The sequence below is a fragment of the Engystomops pustulosus genome, unplaced genomic scaffold (genome assembly GCF_040894005.1).
Source record: "Engystomops pustulosus unplaced genomic scaffold, aEngPut4.maternal MAT_SCAFFOLD_148, whole genome shotgun sequence".
Classification (NCBI taxonomy): domain Eukaryota; kingdom Metazoa; phylum Chordata; class Amphibia; order Anura; family Leptodactylidae; genus Engystomops; species Engystomops pustulosus.
In genome coordinates, this window is record NW_027285028.1 from 197,261 (window position 1) to 219,438 (window position 22,178).

General features: G+C 50.7%; 1 protein-coding gene across 2 annotated transcripts in view; it reads left to right on the plus strand.

The window, feature by feature from the left end:
• The window catches only part of LOC140108561 (SH3 and multiple ankyrin repeat domains protein 2-like), a 197,728-nt gene that overhangs the window by 170,509 nt on the left and 5,041 nt on the right, over nt 1–22,178 (plus strand). For both annotated transcript variants that reach the window (XM_072131823.1, XM_072131824.1), the window contains one exon: nt 3,194–3,500. In XM_072131823.1, the coding sequence (XP_071987924.1) occupies nt 3,194–3,500 (307 nt within the window). The remainder of the gene's footprint in view (nt 1–3,193; nt 3,501–22,178) is intronic.

Genomic DNA, 22,178 nt, shown 5'->3' on the forward strand with positions numbered 1-22,178 from the left:
GTGCCGGGTCCTAGCGCACATCTTATCCGTCCACATACTTCATGCCTGTGTCTTGTCTCTGCAGCGTCGGGTCCTAGCGCACATCTTACCCGTCCACATACTTCATACCTGTGTCTTGTCTCTGCAGTGCCGGGTCCTAGTGCACATCTAACCCGTCCACATACTTCATACCTGTGTCTTGTCTCTGCAGCGTCGGGTCCTAGCGCACATCTTATCCGTCCACATACTTCATACCTGTGTCCTGTCTCTGCAGTGTCGGGTCCTAGCGCACATCTTACCCGTCCACATACTTCATACCTGTGTCCTGTCTCTGCAGTGTCGGGTCCTAGCGCACATCTTACCCGTCCACATACTTCATACCTGTGTCTTGTCTCTGCAGCGTCGGGTCCTAGCGCACATCTTACCCGTCCACATACTTCATACCTGTGTCCTGTCTCTGCAGTGCCGGGTCCTAGCGCACATCTTACCCGTCCACATACTTCATACCTGTGTCTTGTCTCTGCAGTGCCGGGTCCTAGCGCACATCTTACCCGTCCACATACTTCATGCCTGTGTCCTGTCTCTGCAGTGTCGGGTCCTAGCGCACATCTTACCCGTCCACATACTTCATACCTGTGTCCTGTCTCTGCAGTGTCGGGTCCTAGCGCACATCTTACCCGTCCACATACTTCATGCCTGTGTCTCGTCTCTGCAGCGTCGGGTCCTAGCGCACATCTTACCCGTCCACATACTTCATACCTGTGTCCTGTCTCTGCAGCGTCGGGTCCTAGCGCACATCTTACCCGTCCACATACTTCATACCTGTGTCTTGTCTCTGCAGTGTCGGGTCCTAGCGCACATCTTATCCGTCCACATACTTCATGCCTGTGTCTTGTCTCTGCAGCGTCGGGTCCTAGCGCACATCTTACCCGTCCACATACTTCATGCCTGTGTCTTGTCTCTGCATTGCCGAGTCCTAGCGCGAATTGTTTCCCCTAAATCCCTTCCTCATCCAATCCCTTCCCTTCCTTGGTTGAACTTGATGGACAAGTGTCTTTTTTCAACCGTATAAACTATGAAACTATGAAACATCTTACCCGTCCACATACTTCATGCCTGTGTCCTGTCTCTGCAGCGTCGGGTCCTAGCGCACATCTTACCCGTCCACATACTTCATACCTGTGTCTTGTCTCTGCAGTGTCGGGTCCTAGCGCACATCTTACCCGTCCACATACTTCATACCTGTGTCTTGTCTCTGCAGTGTCGGGTCCTTGCGCACATCTTACCCGTCCACATACTTCATACCTGTGTCCTGTCTCTGCAGTGTCGGGTCCTAGCGCACATCTTACCCGTCCACATACTTCATACCTGTGTCCTGTCTCTGCAGTGCCGGGTCCTAGCGCACATCTTACCCGTCCACATACTTCATACCTGTGTCCTGTCTCTGCAGTGCCGGGTCCTAGCGCACATCTTACCCGTCCACATACTTCATACCTGTGTCTTGTCTCTGCAGCGTCGGGTCCTAGCGCACATCTTACCCGTCCACATACTTCATACCTGTGTCTTGTCTCTGAAGTGTCGGGTCCTAGCGCACATCTTACCCGTCCACATACTTCATACCTGTGTCCTGTCTCTGCAGTGCCGGGTCCTAGCGCACATCTTACCTGTCCACATACTTCATACCTGTGTCTTGTCTCTGCAGCGTCAGGTCCTAGCGCACATCTTACCCGTCCACATACTTCATACCTGTGTCCTGTCTCTGCAGCGTCGGGTCCTAGCGCACATCTTACCCGTCCACATACTTCATACCTGTGTCCTGTCTCTGCAGTGCCGGGTCCTAGCGCACATCTTACCCGTCCACATACTTCATACCTGTGTCCTGTCTCTGCAGTGCCGGGTCCTAGCGCACATCTTACCCGTCCACATACTTCATACCTGTGTCTTGTCTCTGCAGTGCCGGGTCCTAGCGCACATCTTACCCGTCCACATACTTCATACCTGTGTCTTGTCTCTGCAGTGCCGGGTCCTAGCGCACATCTTACCCGTCCACATACTTCATACCTGTGTCCTGTCTCTGCAGCGTCGGGTCCTAGCGCACATCTTACCCGTCCACATACTTCATACCTGTGTCTTGTCTCTGCAGCGTCGGGTCCTAGCGCACATCTTACCCGTCCACATACTTCATGCCTGTGTCTTGTCTCTGCAGTGCCGGGTCCTAGCGCACATCTTAGCCGTCCACATACTTCATACCTGTGTCTTTTCCTTGCAGTGTCGGGTCCTAGCGCACATCTTACCCGTCCACATACTTCATACCTGTGTCCTGTCTCTGCAGCGTCGGGTCCTAGCGCACATCTTACCCGTCCACATACTTCATACCTGTGTCTTGTCTCTGCAGTGCCGGGTCCTAGCGCACATCTTACCCGTCCACATACTTCATACCTGTGTCCTGTCTCTGCAGCGTCGGGTCCTAGCGCACATCTTAGCCGTCCACATACTTCATACCTGTGTCTTTTCCTTGCAGTGTCGGGTCCTAGCGCACATCTTACCCGTCCACATACTTCATACCTGTGTCCTGTCTCTGCAGCGTCGGGTCCTAGCGCACATCTTACCCGTCCACATACTTCATACCTGTGTCCTGTCTCTGCAGCGTCGGGTCCTAGCGCACATCTTATCCGTCCACATACTTCATACCTGTGTCTTTTCCTTGCAGTGTCGGGTCCTAGCGCACATCTTACCCGTCCACATACTTCATACCTGTGTCCTGTCTCTGCAGTGTCGGGTCCTAGCGCACATATTAGCCGTCCACATACTTCATACCTGTGTCTTGTCTCTGCAGTGTCAGGTCCTAGCGCACATCTTACCCGTCCACATACTTCATACCTGTGTCCTGTCTCTGCAGTGTCGGGTCCTAGCGCACATCTTACCCCTCCACATACTTCATACCTGTGTCTTGTCTCTGCAGTGTCGGGTCCTAGCGCACATCTTACCCGTCCACATACTTCATACCTGTGTCCTGTCTCTGCAGTGTCGGGTCCTAGCGCACATCTTACCCGTCCACATACTTCATACCTGTGTCCTGTCTCTGCAGTGTCGGGTCCTAGCGCACATCTTACCCGTCCACATACTTCATGCCTGTGTCTTGTCTCTGCAGTGTCGGGTCCTAGCGCACATCTTACCCGTCCACATACTTCATACCTGTGTCTTTTCCTTGCAGTGCCGTTCAGGGAAGCGCCCAGCTACTCGCACCGGAGAAGGGGGCCACAGCACACCTTGACCGCACCCAGAGTCCTCCTCCGATCCAACAGCGACAACAATCTGAACGTGAATAACCTCCCTGAGTGGTCCGCCGCCTCAGCCTCTTTACACCGCAGCCTCTCACCACAGCTACTGCAACAGATGCAGAATAATCCAAATGGAACTGTGAAGACTATTGGGAGCTATTCCCAAGTCCCTCGGAGCCGCTCGCCTTCCCTGAACCGCCTAGGAGAGGATGCAAAGAGACAGCAGCACAGGCACGTCAGGTAAGGACCCCCCACATGACAGCCAGACCCAGGCGGGACAGGGGCTTCTACTACTTGACCGCTGGTACCCAATAATATGCCAACATATGGAGAAACACCACACAAATGTGACATGTTTGTGTACAGTAGTCAGAAAAACAAATCTACATTTGATGAGAGCAAGTGCAACATCAAAGGAAATCTCAGAATCCATCCTGATAACCCAGGGACATTACTCCTAGACCCAGGCCCCGGGACAGTGAGATCTGCTCATATCTGTTATCCATGGCCTCTTTACTTCTAATATCGATTGTTATAATTTTGCTACTGATCAAGACGGCTCCAGGGGGCGTTACCAGAGCCCCTTGGTGCTGTAGCTTATGCATCTGTAATGCACACAGAAGCACCACATATCACTAATAGACTTGCTTTGTATGACGCTTCCTATAAGAGGTCTGCCCGGGCGCTGAACGCAAGATACTGTGATGGGGATCCTCGTGCTACTGTGCAGGATCCTTGCACCACCCTAAATCCAGGGCACGGGGCTCACTTACCTCCGTGGCCTCTGTTCCCTGCCCCTTTAATATTGATATTAAGCTCCTCGACCTCCAATAACCTTTCCACCCGTCAGATTTACATCCGCGCCTCTTTTTCCATCTGGTAGCGGCGGCGCTGATATCTATATGTTAATGTATTCCGTCTTTAGCCCTTTAGTAAGAGCGGAAACATTTATACAGCAAGAAAACAGACGGCAAGAAATAAAATGCCAAACGCAATCCTCCCGGGGACGTGGTCCTAAGAGGACGGCATTCCTGTGCCACGCATTCCATCTGTAATGCACACAGAGGCGCCACGCATCCATCTGTAATACACACAGAGGCGCCACGCATCCATCTGTAATACACACAGAGGCGCCACGCATTCCATCTGTAATGCACACAGAGGTGCCACACATCCATCTGTAATGCACACAGAGGTGCCACGCATCCATCTGTAATGCACGCAGAGGTGCCACGCATCCATCTGTAATGCACGCAGAGGCGCCACGCATCCATCTGTAATGCACGCAGAGGTGCCACGCATCCATCTGTAATGCACGCAGAGGTGCCACGCATCCATCTGTAATGCACGCAGAGGTGCCACGCATCCATCTGTAATGCACGCAGAGGTGCCACGCATCCATCTGTAATGCACGCAGAGGTGCCACGCATCCATCTGTAATGCACGCAGAGGTGCCACACATCCATCTGTAATGCACGCAGAGGTGCCACACATCCATCTGTAATGCACGCAGAGGTGCCACACATCCATCTGTAATGCACGCAGAGGTGCCACGCATCCATCTGTAATGCACGCAGAGGTGCCACACATCCATCTGTAATGCACGCAGAGGCGCCACGCATCCATCTGTAATGCACGCAGAGGTGCCACACATCCATCTGTAATGCACGCAGAGGTGCCACACATCCATCTGTAATGCACGCAGAGGTGCCACACATCCATCTGTAATGCACGCAGAGGTGCCACACATCCATCTGTAATGCACGCAGAGGTGCCACACATCCATCTGTAATACACACAGAGGTGCCACACATCCATCTGTAGTGCGCACAGAGGCGTCACATATCACTCATGTACACAGAGGCGTCACATATCACTCATGTACACAGAGGCGTCACATATCACTCATGCACACAGAGGCGTCACATATCACTCATGTACACAGAGGCGCCATGCTTGCCAATCCTGTTTATACATTCAGAGGAGGATAGACCTGTCTCCAATGAGAGGCAGATATTGGACAAATGAGGTTGTATTACCGAGAGAACGTTCAAGGTTAACCAGCATCTCTCACTGACAGATAACATATTCTCTGCACATCTGTTACTGAATTACATCTCCCACCGTGCCAAGATCTTAGTGTGCACACACCTGGAGCACCGCTCCAATCATAGAAAGAAGAATAGGCACAGCATGGACCTCACTGTGATGTCTGATACATGGTACAGGGTCAGGAGGGGCCGGGATGTCTGCAGTGTAATAATATCACATGTTATGGATGATACATGGTACAGGGTCAGGAGGGCCCAGGATGTCTGCAGTGTAATAATATCACATGTTATGGATGATACATGGTACAGGGTCAGGAGGGGCCGGGATGTCTGCAGTGTAATAATATCACATGTTATGGATGATACATGGTACAGGGTCAGGAGGGGCCGGAATGTCTGCAGTGTAATAATATCACATGTTATGGATGATACATGGTACAGGGTCAGGAGGGGCCGGGATGTCTGCAGTGTAATAATATCACATGTTATGGATGATACATGGTACAGGGTCAGGAGGAGGAGGGATGTCTGCAGTGTAATAGTATCACATGTTATGGATGATACATGGTGCAGGGTCAGGAGGGGCTGGGATGTCTGCAGTGTAATAATATCACATGTTATGGATGATACATGGTACAGGGTCAGGAGGGGCCGGGATGTCTGCAGTGTAATAATATCACATGTTATGGATGATACATGGTACAGGGTCAGGAGGGGCTGGGATGTCTGCAGTGTAATAATATCACATGTTATGGATGATACATGGTACAGGGTCAGGAGGGGCCGGGATGTCTGCAGTGTAATAATATCACATGTTATGGATGATACATGGTACAGGGTCAGGAGGGGCCGGGATGTCTGCAGTGTAATAATATCACATGTTATGGATGATACATGGTACAGGGTCAGGAGGGGCCGGGATGTCTGCAGTGTAATAATATCACATGTTATGGATGATACATGGTACAGGGTCAGGAGGGGCCGGGATGTCTGCAGTGTAATAATATCACATGTTATGGATGATACATGGTACAGGGTCAGGAGGGCCCGGGATGTCTGCAGTGTAATAATATCACATGTTATGGATGATACATGGTACAGGGTCAGGAGGAGGAGGGATGTCTGCAGTGTAATAGTATCACATGTTATGGATGATACATGGTGCAGGGTCAGGAGGGGCTGGGATGTCTGCAGTGTAATAATATCACATGTTATGGATGATACATGGTACAGGGTCAGGAGGGGCCGGGATGTCTGCAGTGTAATAATATCACATGTTATGGATGATACATGGTACAGGGTCAGGAGGGGCTGGGATGTCTGCAGTGTAATAATATCACATGTTATGGATGATACATGGTACAGGGTGAGGAGGGGCCGGGATGTCTGCAGTGTAATAATATCACATGTTATGGATGATACATGGTACAGGGTCAGGAGGGGATGTCTGCAGTGTAATAATATCACATGTTATGGAGGATACATGGTACAGGGTCAGGAGGGGCCGGGATGTCTGCAGTGTAATAATATCACATGTTATGGATGATACATGGTACAGGGTCAGGAGGGGCCGGGATGTCTGCAGTGTAATAATATCACATGTTATGGATCATACATGGTACAGGGTCAGGAGGGGCCGGGATGTCTGCAGTGTAATAATATCACATGTTATGGATGATACATGGTACAGGGTCAGGAGGGGCCGGGATGTCTGCAGTGTAATAATATCACATGTTATGGATGATACATGGTACAGGGTCAGGAGGGGCCGGGATGTCTGCAGTGTAATAATATCACATGTTATGGATGATACATGGTACAGGGTCAGGAGGGGCTGGGATGTCTGCAGTGTAATAATATCACATGTTATAGATGATACATGGTACAGGGTCAGGAGGGGTCGGGATGTCTGCAGTGTAATAATATCACATGTTATGCATGATACATGGTACAGGGTCAGGAGGGGCCGGGATGTCTGCAGTGTAATAATATCACATGTTATGGATGATACATGGTACAGGGTCAGGAGGGGCCGGGATGTCTGCAGTGTAATAATATCACATGTTATGGATGATACATGGTACAGGGTCAGGAGGGGCCGGGATGTCTGCAGTGTAATAATATCACATGTTATGGATGATACATGGTACAGGGTCAGGAGGGGCTGGGATGTCTGCAGTGTAATAATATCACATGTTATGGATGATACATGGTACAGGGTCAGGAGGGGCTGGGATGTCTGCAGTGTAATAATATCACATGTTATGGATGATACATGGTACAGGGTCAGGAGGGGCCGGGATATCCGCAGTGTAATAATATCACATGTTATGGATGATACATGGTACAGGGTCAGGAGGGGCTGGGATGTCTGCAGTGTAATAATATCACATGTTATGGATGATACATGGTACAGGGTCAGGAGGGGCTGGGATGTCTGCAGTGTAATAATATCACATGTTATGGATGATACATGGTACAGGGTCAGGAGGGGCCGGGATATCCGCAGTGTAATAATATCACATGTTATGGATAATACATGGTACAGGGTCAGGAGGGGCCAGGATGTCTGCAGTGTAATAATATCACATTTTATGGACGATACATGGTACAGGGTCAGGAGGGGCCGGGATGTCTGCAGTGTAATAATATCACATGTTATGGATGATACATGGTACAGGGTCAGGAGGGGCCGGGATGTCTGCAGTGTAATAATATCACATGTTATGGATGATACATGGTACAGGGTCAGGAGGAGGAGGGATGTCTGCAGTGTAATAATATCACATGTTATGGATGATACATGGTACAGGGTCAGGAGGGGCCGGGATGTCTGCAGTGTAATAATATCACATGTTATGGATGATACATGGTACAGGGTCAGGTGGGGCCGGGATGTCTGCAGTGTAATAATATCACATGTTATGGATGATACATGGTACAGGGTCAGGAGGGGCCGGGATGTCTGCAGTGTAATAATATCACATGTTATGGATTATACATGGTACAGGGTCAGGAGGGACCGGGATGTCTGCAGTGTAATAATATCACATGTTATGGATGATACATGGTACAGGGTCAGGAGGGGCCGGGATGTCTGCAGTGTAATAATATCACATGTTATGGATGATACATGGTACAGGGTCAGGAGGGGCTGGGATGTCTGCAGTGTAATAATATCACTTGTTATGGATGATACATGGTACAGGGTCAGGAGGGGTCGGGATGTCTGCAGTGTAATAATATCACATGTTATGGATGATACATGGTACAGGATCAGGAGGGGCCGGGATGTCTGCAGTGTATTAATATTACATGTTATGGATGATACATGGTACAGGGTCAGGAGGGGCCGGGATGTCTGCAGTGTAATAATATCACATGTTATGGATGATACATGGTACAGGGTCAGGAGGGGCTGGGATGTCTGCAGTGTAATAATAGCACATGTTATGGATGATACATGGTACAGGGTCAGGAGGGGCCGCGATGTCTGCAGTGTAATAATATCACATGTTATGGATGATACATGGTGCAGGGTCAGGAGGGGCCGGGATGTCTGCAGTGTAATAATATCACATGTTATGGATGATACATGGTACAGGGTCAGGAGGAGGAGGGATGTCTGCAGTGTAATAATAGCACATGTTATGGATGATACATGGTACAGGGTCAAGAGGGGCCGGGATGTCTGCAGTGTAATAATATCACATGTTATGGATGATACATGGTACAGGGTCAGGAGGGGCTGGGATGTCTGCAGTGTAATAATATCACTTGTTATGGATGATACATGGTAAAGGGTCAGGAGGGGATGGGATGTCTGCAGTGTAATAATATCACATGTTATGGATGATACATGGTACAGGATCAGAGGGGCCGGGATGTCTGCAGTGTATTAATATTACATGTTATGGATGATACATGGTACAGGGTCAGGAGGGGCCGGGATGTCTGCAGTGTAATAATATCACATGTTATGGATGATACATGGTACAGGGTCAGGAGGGTCTGGGATGTCTGCAGTGTAATAATATCACATGTTATGGATGATACATGGTACAGGGTCAGGAGGGGCCGGGATGTCTGCAGTGTAATAATATCACATGTTATGGATGATACATGGTACAGGGTCAGGAGGGGCCGGGATGTCTGCAGTGTAATAATATCACATGTTATGGATGATACATGGTACAGGGTCAGGAGGGGTCGGGATGTCTGCAGTGTAATAATATCACATGTTATGGATGATACATGGTACAGGGTCAGGAGGGGCCGGGATGTCTGCAGTGTAATAATATCACATGTTATGGATGATGCATGGTACAGGGTCAGGAGGGGCAGGGATGTCTGCAGTGTAATAATATCACATGTTATGGATGATACATGGTACAGGGTCAGGAGGAGCCGGGATGTCTGCAGTGTAATAATATCACATGTTATGGATTATACATGGTACAGGGTAAGGAGGGGCCGGGATGTCTGCAGTGTAATAATATCACATGTTATGGATGATACATGGTACAGGGTCAGGAGGGGCCGGGATGTCTGCAGTGTAATAATATCAAATGTTATGGAGGATACATGGTGCAGGGTCAGGAGGGGCCGGGATGTCTGCAGTGTAATAATATCACATGTTATGGATGATACATGGTGCAGGGTCAGGAGGTGCCGGGATGTCTGCAGTGTAATAATATCACATGTTATGGATGATACATGGTGCAGGGTCAGGAGGTGCCGGGATGTCTGCAGTGTAATAATATCACATGTTATGGATGATACATGGTACAGGGTCAGGAGGGGCCGGGATGTCTGCAGTCTAATAATATCACATGTTATGGATGATACATGGTACAGGGTCAGGAGGGGTTGGAATGTCTGCAGTGTAATAATATCACATGTTATGGATGATACATGGTACAGGGTCAGGAGGGGCCGGGATGTCTGCAGTGTAATAATATCACATGTTATGGATGATACATGGTACAGGGTCAGGAGGGGCCGGGATGTCTGAAGTGTAATAATATCACATGTTATGGATGGTACATGGTACAGGGTCAGGAGGGGCCGTGATGTCTGCAGTGTAATAATATCACATGTTATGGATGATACATGGTACAGGGTCAGGAGGGGATGTCTGCAGTGTAATAATATCACATGTTATGGATGAAACATGGTACAGGGTCAGGGGGGGCGGGATGTCTGAAGTGTAATAATATCACATGTTATGGATGATACATGGTACAGGGTCAGGAGGAGTTGGGATGTCTGCAGTGTAATAATATCACATGTTATGGATGATACATGGTACAGGGTCAGGAGGGGCCGGGATGTCTGCAGTGTAATAATATCACATGTTATGGATGATACATGGTACAGGGTCAGGAGGGGCCGGGATGTCTGCAGTGTAATAATATCACATGTTATGGATGATACATGGTACAGGGTCAGGAGGGGCTGGGATGTCTGCAGTGTAATAATATCACATGTTATGAATGATACATGGTACAGGGTCTGGAGGGGCTGGGATGTCTGCAGTGTGATAATATCACATGTTATGGATGATACATGGTACAGGGTCAGGAGGGGTCAGGATGTCTGCAGTGTAATAATATCACATGTTATGGATGATACATGGCACAGGGTCAGGAGGGGCTGGGATGTCTGCAGTGTAATAATATCACATGTTATAGATGATACATGGTGCAGGGTCAGGAGGTGCCGGGATGTCTGCAGTGTAATAATATCACATGTTATGGATGATACATGGTGCAGGGTCAGGAGGTGCCGGGATGTCTGCAGTGTAATAATATCACATGTTATGGATGATACATGGTACAGGGTCAGGAGGGGCCGGGATGTCTGCAGTGTAATAATATCACATGTTATGGATGATACATGGTACAGGGTCAGGAGGGGTTGGAATGTCTGCAGTGTAATAATATCACATGTTATGGATGATACATGGTACAGGGTCAGGAGGGGCCGGGATGTCTGCAGTGTAATAATATCATATGTTATGGATGATACATGGTACAGGGTCAGGAGGGGCCGGGATGTCTGAAGTGTAATAATATCACATGTTATGGATGGTACAGGGTCAGGAGGGGCAGGGATGTCTGCAGTGTAATAATATCACATGTTATGGATGATACATGGTACAGGGTCAGGAGGGGCCGGGATGTCTGCAGTGTAATAATATCACATGTTATGGATGAAACATGGTACTGGGTCAGGAGGGGATGGGATGTCTGAAGTGTAATAATATCACATGTTATGGATGATACATGGTACAGGGTCAGGAGGAGTTGGGATGTCTGCAGTGTAATAATATCACATGTTATGGATGATACATGGTACAGGGTCAGGAGGGGCCGGGATGTCTGCAGTGTAATAATATCACATGTTATGGATGATACATGGTACAGGGTCAGGAGGAGGGGTTGGGATGTCTGCAGTGTAATAATATCACATGTTATGGATGATACATGGTACAGGGTCAGGAGGGGCCGGGATGTCTGCAGTGTAATAATATCACATGTTATGGATGATACATGGTACAGGGTCAGGAGGGGCTGGGATGTCTGCAGTGTAATAATATCACATGTTATGGATGATACATGGTACAGGGTCTGGAGGGGCTGGGATGTCTGCAGTGTGATAATATCACATGATATGGATGATACATGGTACAGGGTCAGGAGGGGTCAGGATGTCTGCAGTGTAATAATATCACATGTTATGGATGATACATGGCACAGGGTCAGGAGGGGCTGGGATGTCTGCAGTGTAATAATATCACATGTTATAGATGATACATGGTACAGGGTCAGGAGGGGTCGGGATGTCTGCAGTGTAATAATATCACATGTTATGGATGATACATGGTACAGGGTCAGGAGGGGGCGGGATGTCTGCAGTGTAATAATATCACATGTTATGGATGATACATGGTACAGGGTCAGGAGGTGCCGCGATGTCTGCAGTGTAATAATATCACATCTTATGGATGATACATGGTACAGGGTCAGGAGGGGCCGGGATGTCTGCAGTGTAATAATATCACATGTTATGGATGATACATGGTACAGGGTCAGGAGGGGCCGGGATGTCTGCAGTGTAATAATATCACATGTTATGGATGATACATGGTACAGGGTCAGGAAGGGCCGGATGTCTGCAGTGTAATAATATCACATGTTATGGATGATACATGGTACAGGGTCAGGAGGGGCCGGGATGTCTGCAGTGTAATAATATCACATGTTATGGATGATCCATGGTACAGGGTCAGGAGGGGCCGGGATGTCTGCAGTGTAATAATATCACATGTTATGGATGATACATGGTACAGGGTCAGGAGGGGCCGGGATGTCTGCAGTGTAGTAATATCACATGTTATGGATGATACATGGTACAGGGTCAGGAGGGGCCGGGATGTCTGCAGTGTAATAATATCACATGTTATGGATGATACATGGTACAGGGTCAGGAGTGGCCGGGATGTCTGCAGTGTAATAATATCACATGTTATGGATGATACATGGTACAGGGTCAGGAGGGGCAGGGATGTCTGCAGTGTAATAATATCACATGTTATGGATGATACATGGTACAGGGTCAGGAGGGGCCGGGATGTCTGCAGTGTAATAATATCACATGTTATGGAGGATACATGGTACAGGGTCAGGAGTGGCCGGGATGTCTGCAGTGTAATAATATCACATGTTATGGATGATACATGGTACAGGGTCAGGAGGGGCAGGGATTTCTGCAGTGTAATAATATCACATGTTATGGATGATACATGGTACAGGGTCAGGAGGGGCCGGGATGTCTGCAGTGTAATAATATCACATGTTATGGATGATACATGGTACAGGGTCAGGAGGGGCCGGGATGTCTGCAGTGTAATAATATCACATGTTATGGATGATACATGGTACAGGGTCAGGAGGGGCCGGGATATCCGCAGTGTAATAATATCACATGTTATGGATGATACATGGTACAGGGTCAGGAGGGCCGGGATGTCTGCAGTGTAATAATATCACATGTTATGGATGATACATGGTACAGGGTCAGGAGGGGCCGGGATGTCTGCAGTGTAATAATATCACATGTTATGGATGATACATGGTACAGGGTCAGGAGGGGCCGGGATGTCTGCAGTGTAATAATATCACATGTTATGGATGATACATGGTACAGGGTCAGGAGGGGCCGGGATGTCTGCAGTGTAATAATATCACATGTTATGGATGATACATGGTACAGGGTCAGGAGGGGCCTAGATGTCTGTATTGTAATAATATCACATGTTATGTATGATACATGGTACAGGGTCAGGAGGGGCCGGGATGTCTGCAGTGTAATAATATCACATGTTACGGATGATACATGGTACAGGGTCAGGAGGGGCCGGGATGTCTGCAGTGTAATAATATCACATGTTATGGATGATACATGGTACAGGGTCAGGAGGGGCCGGGATGTCTGCAGTGTAAGAATATCACATGTTATGGATGATCCATGGTACAGGGTCAGGAGGGGCCGGGATGTCTGCAGTGTAATAATATCACATGTTATGGAGGATACATGGTGCAGGGTCAGGAGGGGCTGGGATGTCTGCAGTGTAATAATATCACATGTTATGGATGATACATGGTACAGGGTCAGGAGGGGCTGGGATGTCTGCAGTGTAATAATATCACATGTTATGGATGATACATGGTGCAGGGTCAGGAGGATGGGATGTCTGCAGTGTAATAATATCACATGTTATGGATGATACATGGTACAGGGTCAGGAGGGGCCGGGATGTCTGCAGTGTAATAATATCACATGTTATGGATGATACAGGGTACAGGGTCAGGAGGGGCCGGGATGTCTGCAGTGTAATAATATCACATGTTATGGATGATACATGGTACAGGGTCAGGAGGGGCAGGGATGTCTGCAGTGTAATAATATCACATGTTATGGATGATACATGGTACAGGGTCAGGAGGTCCCGGGATGTCTGCAGTGTAATAATATCACATGTTATGGAGGATACATGGTACAGGGTCAGGAGGGGCTGGGATGTCTGCAGTGTAATAATATCACATGTTATGGATGATACATGGTACAGGGTCAGGAGGGGCCAGGATGTCTGCAGTGTAATAATATCACATGTTATGGATGATACATGGTACAGGGTCAGGAGGAGCCGGGATGTCTGCAGTGTAATAATATCACATGTTATGGATGATACATGGTACAGGGTCAGGAGGGGCCGGGATGTCTGCAGTGTAATAATATCACATGTTATGGATGATACATGGTACAGGGTCAGGAGGGGTCGGGATGTCTGCAGTGTAATAATATCACATGTTATGGATGATACATGGTACAGGGTCAGGAGGGGCCGGGATGTCTGCAGTGTAATAATATCACATGTTATGGATGATACATGGTACAGGGTCAGGAGGGGCTGGGATGTCTGCAGTGTCATAATATCACATGTTATGGATGATACATGGTACAGGGTCAGGAGGGGCCGGGATGTCTGCAGTGTAATAATATCACATGTTATGGATGATACATGGTACAGGGTCAGGAGGGGCAGGGATGTCTGCAGTGTAATAATATCACATGTTATGGATGATACATGGTACAGGGTCAGGAGGGGTTGGGATGTCTGCAGTGTAATAATATCACATGTTATGGATGATACATGGTACAGGGTCAGGAGGGGCCGGGATGTCTGCAGTGTAATAATATCACATGTTATGGATGATACATGGTACAGGGTCAGGAGGGGTCTGGATGTCTGCAGTGTAATAATATCACATGTTATGGATGATACATGGTACAGGGTCAGGAGGGGCCGGGATGTCTGCAGTGTAATAATATCACATGTTATGGATGATACATGGTACAGGGTCAGGAGGGGCTGGGATGTCTGCAGTGTCATAATATCACATGTTATGGATGATACATGGTACAGGGTCAGGAGGGGTCGGGATGTCTGCAGTGTAATAATATCACATGTTATGGATGATACATGGTACAGGGTCAGGATGGGCTGGGATGTCTCCAGTGTAATAATATCACATGTTATGGATGATACATGGTACAGGGTCAGGAGGGGCCGGGATGTCTGCAGTGTAATAATATCATATGTTTTGGATGATACATGGTACAGGGTCAGGAGGGGCCGGGATGTCTGCAGTGTAATAATATCACATGTTATGGATGATACATGGTACAGGGTCAGGAGGGGCCGGGATGTCTGCAGTGTAATAATATCACATGTTATGGATGATACATGGTACAGGATCAGAGGGGCCGGGATGTCTGCAGTGTATTAATATTACATGTTATGGATGATACATGGTACAGGGTCAGGAGGAGGAGGGATGTCTGCAGTGTAATAGTATCACATGTTATGGATGATACATGGTACAGGGTCAGGAGGGGCCGGGATGTCTGCAGTGTAATAATATCACATGTTATGGATGATACATGGTACAGGGTCAGGGGGGATCGGGATGTCTGCAGTGTAATAATATCACATGTTATGGATGATACATGGTACAGGGTCAGGAGGGGTCGGGATGTCTGCAGTGTAATAATATCACATGTTATGGATGATACATGGTACAGGGTCAGGAGGGCCCGGGATGTCTGCAGTGTAATAATATCACATGTTATGGATGATACATGGTACAGGGTCAGGAGGGGCCGGGATGTCTGCAGTGTAATAATATCACATGTTATGGATGATACATGGTACAGGGTCAGGAGGGCCCGGGATGTCTGCAGTGTAATAATATCACATGTTATGGATGATACATGGTACAGGGTCAGGGGGGGCCGGGATGTCTGCAGTGTAATAATATCACATGTTATGGATGATACATGGTACAGGGTCAGGGGGGGGCCGGGATGTCTGCAGTGTAATAATATCACATGTTATGGATGATACATGGTACAGGGTCAGGAGGGGCCGGGATGTCTGCAGTGTAATAATATCACATATTATGGATGATACATGGTACAGGGTCAGGAGGGGCCGGGATGTCTGCAGTGTAATAATATCACATGTTATGGATGATACATGGTACAGGGTCAGGAGGGGCCGGGATGTCGGCTGTGTAATAATTTCACATGTTATGGAGGATACATGGTACAGGGTCAGGAGGGGCCGGGATGTCGGCTGTGTAATAATATCACATGTTATGGAGGATACATGGTACAGGGTCAGGAGGGGCCGGGATGTCTGCAGTGTAATAATATCACATGTTATGGATGATACATGGTACAGGGTCAGGAGGGGCCGGGATGTCGGCTGTGTAATAATATCACATGTTATGGATGATACATGGTACAGGGTCAGGAGGGGCCGGGATGTCTGCAGTGTAATAATATCACATGTTATGGATGATACATGGTACAGGGTCAGGAGGGGCAGGGATGTCTGCAGTGTAATAATATCACATGTTATGGATGATACATGGTACAGGGTCAGGAGGGGTTGGGATGTCTGCAGTGTAATAATATCACATGTTATGGATGATACATGGTACAGGGTCAGGAGGGGCCGGGATGTCGGCTGTGTAATAATATCACATGTTATGGATGATACATGGTACAGGGTCAGGAGGGGTTGGGATGTCTGCAGTGTAATAATATCACATGTTATGGATGATACATGGTACAGGGTCAGGAGGGGATGGGATGTCTGCAGTGTAATAATATCACATGTTATAGATGATACATGGTACAGGGTCAGGAGGGGCCGGGATGTCGGCTGTGTAATAATATCACATGTTAGGGATGATACATGGTACAGGGTCAGGAGGGGCCGGGATGTCGGCTGTGTAATAATATCACATGTTATGGATGATACATGGTACAGGGTGGGTAGTTCTGACCCGGAGTCCATATCTGCAGAACTATATATAAATGAAGGGTGGTGACGCCTCTCTATTAGGTGTGATGATGTTGTGACAGACGCTCATCATTCTCCATGACATTTGTCATTGTCACCGTGTTCCCTCAGATTGTTCTATTTTTGTCTCATAATAAAAGACTCTGAAGATGATAAGGTACATATCCACGAGCGCAGCGCATGCCCCGTACACTCTGGGTGTATTTAGAGGACTTATGTCCTAACCGAGGTGTCTGATCATTTGTCTCAGACCATTGCGATCCCCAGGAGGTCCCATTTGGATGGAGCGGCCCCCGTCTATATTAATCTCTATTGGGCTGTGTGATATCGGTGCGTATCATCGGACACCCCCTAAATTCAATTGGATCTTACTGACTTTGTAGGAAAAGAGGGATATTTCTCATAGGAAGAGGGTCATCGCATCCTCTGGCATGTTTATCCACAGACACCTGCTGAACAACCACCTGAAGACTCTGCTGATGAGGGTTGGCTCTGCTGATGGGCTCTGCTGACTGGACAGGTCTCTGCTGACTGGGACAGGTCTCTGCTGACTGGGACAGGTCTCTGCTGACTGGGACAGGGCTCTGCTGACTGGGACAGGGCTCTGCTGACTGGGACAGGTCTCTGCTGACTGGGACAGGGCTCTGCTGACTGGGACAGGTCTCTGCTGACTGGGACAGGGCTCTGCTGACTGGGACAGGTCTCTGCTGACTGGGACAGGTCTCTGCTGACTGGGACAGGTCTCTGCTGACTGGGACAGGTCTCTGCTGACTGGGACAGGGCTCTGCTGACTGGGACAGGTCTCTGCTGACTGGGACAGGGCTCTGCTGACTGGAACAGGTCTCTGCTGACTGGGACAGGTCTCTGCTGACTGGGACAGGTCTCTGCTGACTTGGGCAGGGCTCTGCTGACTGGGACAGGGCTCTGCTGACTGGAACGGGGCTCTGCTGACTGGAACGGGGCTCTGCTGACTGGGAAAGGGCTCTGCTGACTGGGAAAGGGCTCTGCTGACTGGAACAGGGCTCTGCTGACTGGAACAGGGCTCTGCTGACTGGGAAAGGGCTCTGCTGACTGGGAAAGGGTTCTGCTGACTGGGAAAGGGTTCTGCTGACTGGGAAAGGGCTCTGCTGACTGTGACGGGGCTCTGCTGACTGGGACGGGGCTCTGCTGACTGGAACGGGGCTCTGCTGACTGGAACGGGGCTCTGCTGATTGGGACGGGGCTCTGCTGACTGGGCCAGGGCTCTGCTGACTGGGCCAGGGCTCTGCTGACTGGGACAGGGCCCTGCTGACTGGGACAGGGCTCTGCTGACTGGGACAGGGCTCTGCTGACTGGAACAGGGCCCTGCTGACTGGGACAGGGCTCTGCTGACTGGGACGGGGCTCTGCTGACTGGGACGGGGCTCTGCTGACTGGGACGGGGCTCTGCTGACTGGGACGGGGCTCTGCTGACTGGGACGGGGCTCTGCTGACTGGGACAGGTCTCTGCTGACTGGGACGGGGCTCTGCTGACTGGGACAGGTCTCTGCTGACTGGGACAGGTCTCTGCTGACTGGGACAGGGCTCTGCTGACTTGGACAGGGCTCTGCTGACTGGGGCAGGACTCTGCTGCCTGGGACAGGGCTCTGCTGACTGGAACAGGGCCCTGTTGACTGGGACAGGGCTCTGCTGACTGGGACAGGGCTCTGCTGACTGGGACAGTGCTCTGCTGACTGGTACAGGGCTCTGCTGACTGGGACGGGGCTCTGCTGACTGGGACGGGGCTCTGCTGACTGGGACGGGGCTCTGCTGACTGGAACGGGGCTCTGCTGACTGGGGTGGGGCTCTGCTGACTGGGGTGGGGCTCTGCTGACTGGGGTGGGGCTCTGCTGACTGGGGTGGGGCTCTGCTGACTGGGACGGGGCTCTGCTGACTGGGGCGGGGCTCTGTTGATGGGCTCTGCTGACTGGGAAAGGGCTCTGCTGACTGGAACAGGGCTCTGCTGACTGGGAAAGGGCTCTGCTGACTCGTTAAGGGCTCTGCTGACTGGGACGGGGCTCTGCTGACTGGAACGGGGCTCTGCTGACTGGGACAGGGCTCTGCTGACTGGGCCAGGGCTCTGCTGACTGGGCCAGGGCTCTGCTGACTGGGCCAGGGCCCTGCTGACTGGGACAGGGCCCTGCTGACTGGGACAGGGCTCTGCTGACTGGGACAGGGCTCTGCTGACTGGGACAGGGCTCTGTTGACTTAGACAGGGCTCTGCTGACTGGAACAGGGCTCTGCTGACTGGGACAGGGCTCTGCTGACTGGGACAGGGCTCTGCTGACTGGGACAGGTCTCTGCTGACTGGGACAGGGCTCTGCTGACTTGGGCAGGGCTCTGCTGACTGGAACGGGGCTCTGCTGACTGGGGCGGGGCTCTGCTGACTGGAACGGGGCTCTGCTGACTGGGAAAGGGCTCTGCTGACTGGGAAAGGGCTCTGCTGACTGGAACAGGGCTCTGCTGACTGGAACAGGGCTCTGCTGACTGGGAAAGGGCTCTGCTGACTGGGAAATGGTTCTGCTGACTGGGAAAGGGTTCTGCTGACTGGGAAAGGGCTCTGCTGACTGTGACGGGGCTCTGCTGACTGGGACGGGGCTCTGCTGACTGGAACGGGGCTCTGCTGACTGGAACGGGGCTCTGCTGACTGGGACGGGGCTCTGCTGACTGGGCCAGGGCTCTGCTGACTGGGCCAGGGCTCTGCTGACTGGGACAGGGCCCTGCTGACTGGGACAGGGCTCTGCTGACTGGGACAGGGCTCTGCTGACTGGGACAGGGCTCTGCTGACTGGAACAGGGCCCTGCTGACTGGGACAGGGCTCTGCTGACTGGGACGGGGCTCTGCTGACTGGGACGGGGCTCTGCTGACTGGGACGGGGCTCTGCTGACTGGGACGGGGCTCTGCTGACTGGGACGGGGCTCTGCTGACTGGGACGGGGCTCTGCTGACTGGGACGGGGCTCTGCTGACTGGGACAGGTCTCTGCTGACTGGGACGGGGCTCTGCTGACTGGGACAGGTCTCTGCTGACTGGGACAGGTCTCTGCTGACTGGGACAGGGCTCTGCTGACTTGGACAGGGCTCTGCTGACTGGGGCAGGACTCTGCTGCCTGGGACAGGGCTCTGCTGACTGGAACAGGGCCCTGCTGACTGGGACAGGGCTCTGCTGACTGGGACAGGGCTCTGCTGACTGGGACAGGGCTCTGCTGACTGGTACAGGGCTCTGCTGACTGGGACGGGGCTCTGCTGACTGGGACGGGGCTCTGCTGACTGGGACGGGGCTCTGCTGACTGGAACGGGGCTCTGCTGACTGGGGTGGGGCTCTGCTGACTGGGGTGGGGCTCTGCTGACTGGGGTGGGGCTCTGCTGACTGGGGTGGGGCTCTGCTGACTGGGACGGGGCTCTGTTGATGGGCTCTGCTGACTGGGAAAGGGCTCTGCTGACTGGAACAGGGCTCTGCTGACTGGGAAAGGGCTCTGCTGACTCGGAAAGGGCTCTGCTGACTGGGACGGGGCTCTGCTGACTGGGACGGGGCTCTGCTGACTGGAACGGGGCTCTGCTGACTGGGACAGGGCTCTGCTGACTGGGCCAGGGCTCTGCTGACTGGGACAGGGCTCTGCTGACTGGGACAGGGCTCTGTTGACTTAGACAGGGCTCTGCTGACTGGAACAGGGCTCTGCTGACTGGGACAGGGCTCTGCTGACTGGGACAGGGCTCTGCTGACTGGGACAGGGCTCTGCTGACTGGGACAGGGCTCTGCTGACTGGGACAGGGCTCTGCTGACTGGAACGGGGCTCTGCTGACTGGAACGGGGCTCTGCTGACTGGGGCGGGGCTCTGCTGACTGGGGCGGGGCTGTGTTGATGGGCTCTGCTGACTGGGACAGGGCTCTGCTGACTGGGACAGGGCTCTGCTGACTGGGACAGGGCTCTGCTGACTGGGCCAGGGCTCTGCTGACTGGGACAGGGCCCTGCTGACTGGGACAAGACTGAATTGAGAGATTTCTTATGCCACTTATCAATGATCTGTACAATACAAACCCATCATATATATATGTACAATAATCCATCTGATAAGGTCTATGTCCTGCCCTGTTTAAGGTCTGACGGATTCCCTCATCACCTGTGCGCAGCCTCTTGTGGGGTGATATATAGGACATGTGATGTCTCGGGGCAGAGCCCTCCGGGCACAGTGCCATCTAATGAAGCGTTGCTAGCGGATACGGACATCAGACGTCCTGCCCTTTAATTGGCGCTCACATTTTCCGCTCTCTAGACATTCGGACACTTTCTAATAAAGTCGGGTTCTTGTTATTGCAGTTTTCTGGTAAGAAGGAAGAATGAATATGGAGGTCACAGCCGGCGCTGTTCTTAGAGGAGAAGCCCCCCTCCCTCCCCCCAGAGACTTCTGGGAAATAAACTACTCAGAATATGCAGATCGGCTCATTGTAGCACAGCGCATACACACGTTGTGAATCCTCGGGGGCTTGAGATTTCCTGGTATTTCTCTGGGCAATCTGCTCGCTGCGCTGAATCACTGGAAGACATTCAGGGTATTTTTTGTTGATTTTGTCCTTTTCGGTGGAGAATGAGATTCAGGCTCGGGCGGGGGTGAGGCTGTCCTCACCGGGAGAAGCACAACCTTTATTAGTCTCTTTTCAGCCTTTATATTCCCTACTTACCTCTGAGCTGCCTCGTGCCTCAGAATTAATTCCAGATTGTAGGGAATAGTCCAAGGTGTGAGGTATTCAGAGCTGTGACCTCTGTCCTGTCCTTACATGTGACATTTCAGTCTTTCTAAATTCTAGAATGGGTAGACTGTTCCTGGTAACTTTGTAGCAAATCTACTCTTTGCAGCTTCCCCTCCCCTCTCAGTAGACTTCATTTGTCCTGTTACTAGCAAGACAGAATTCAGCA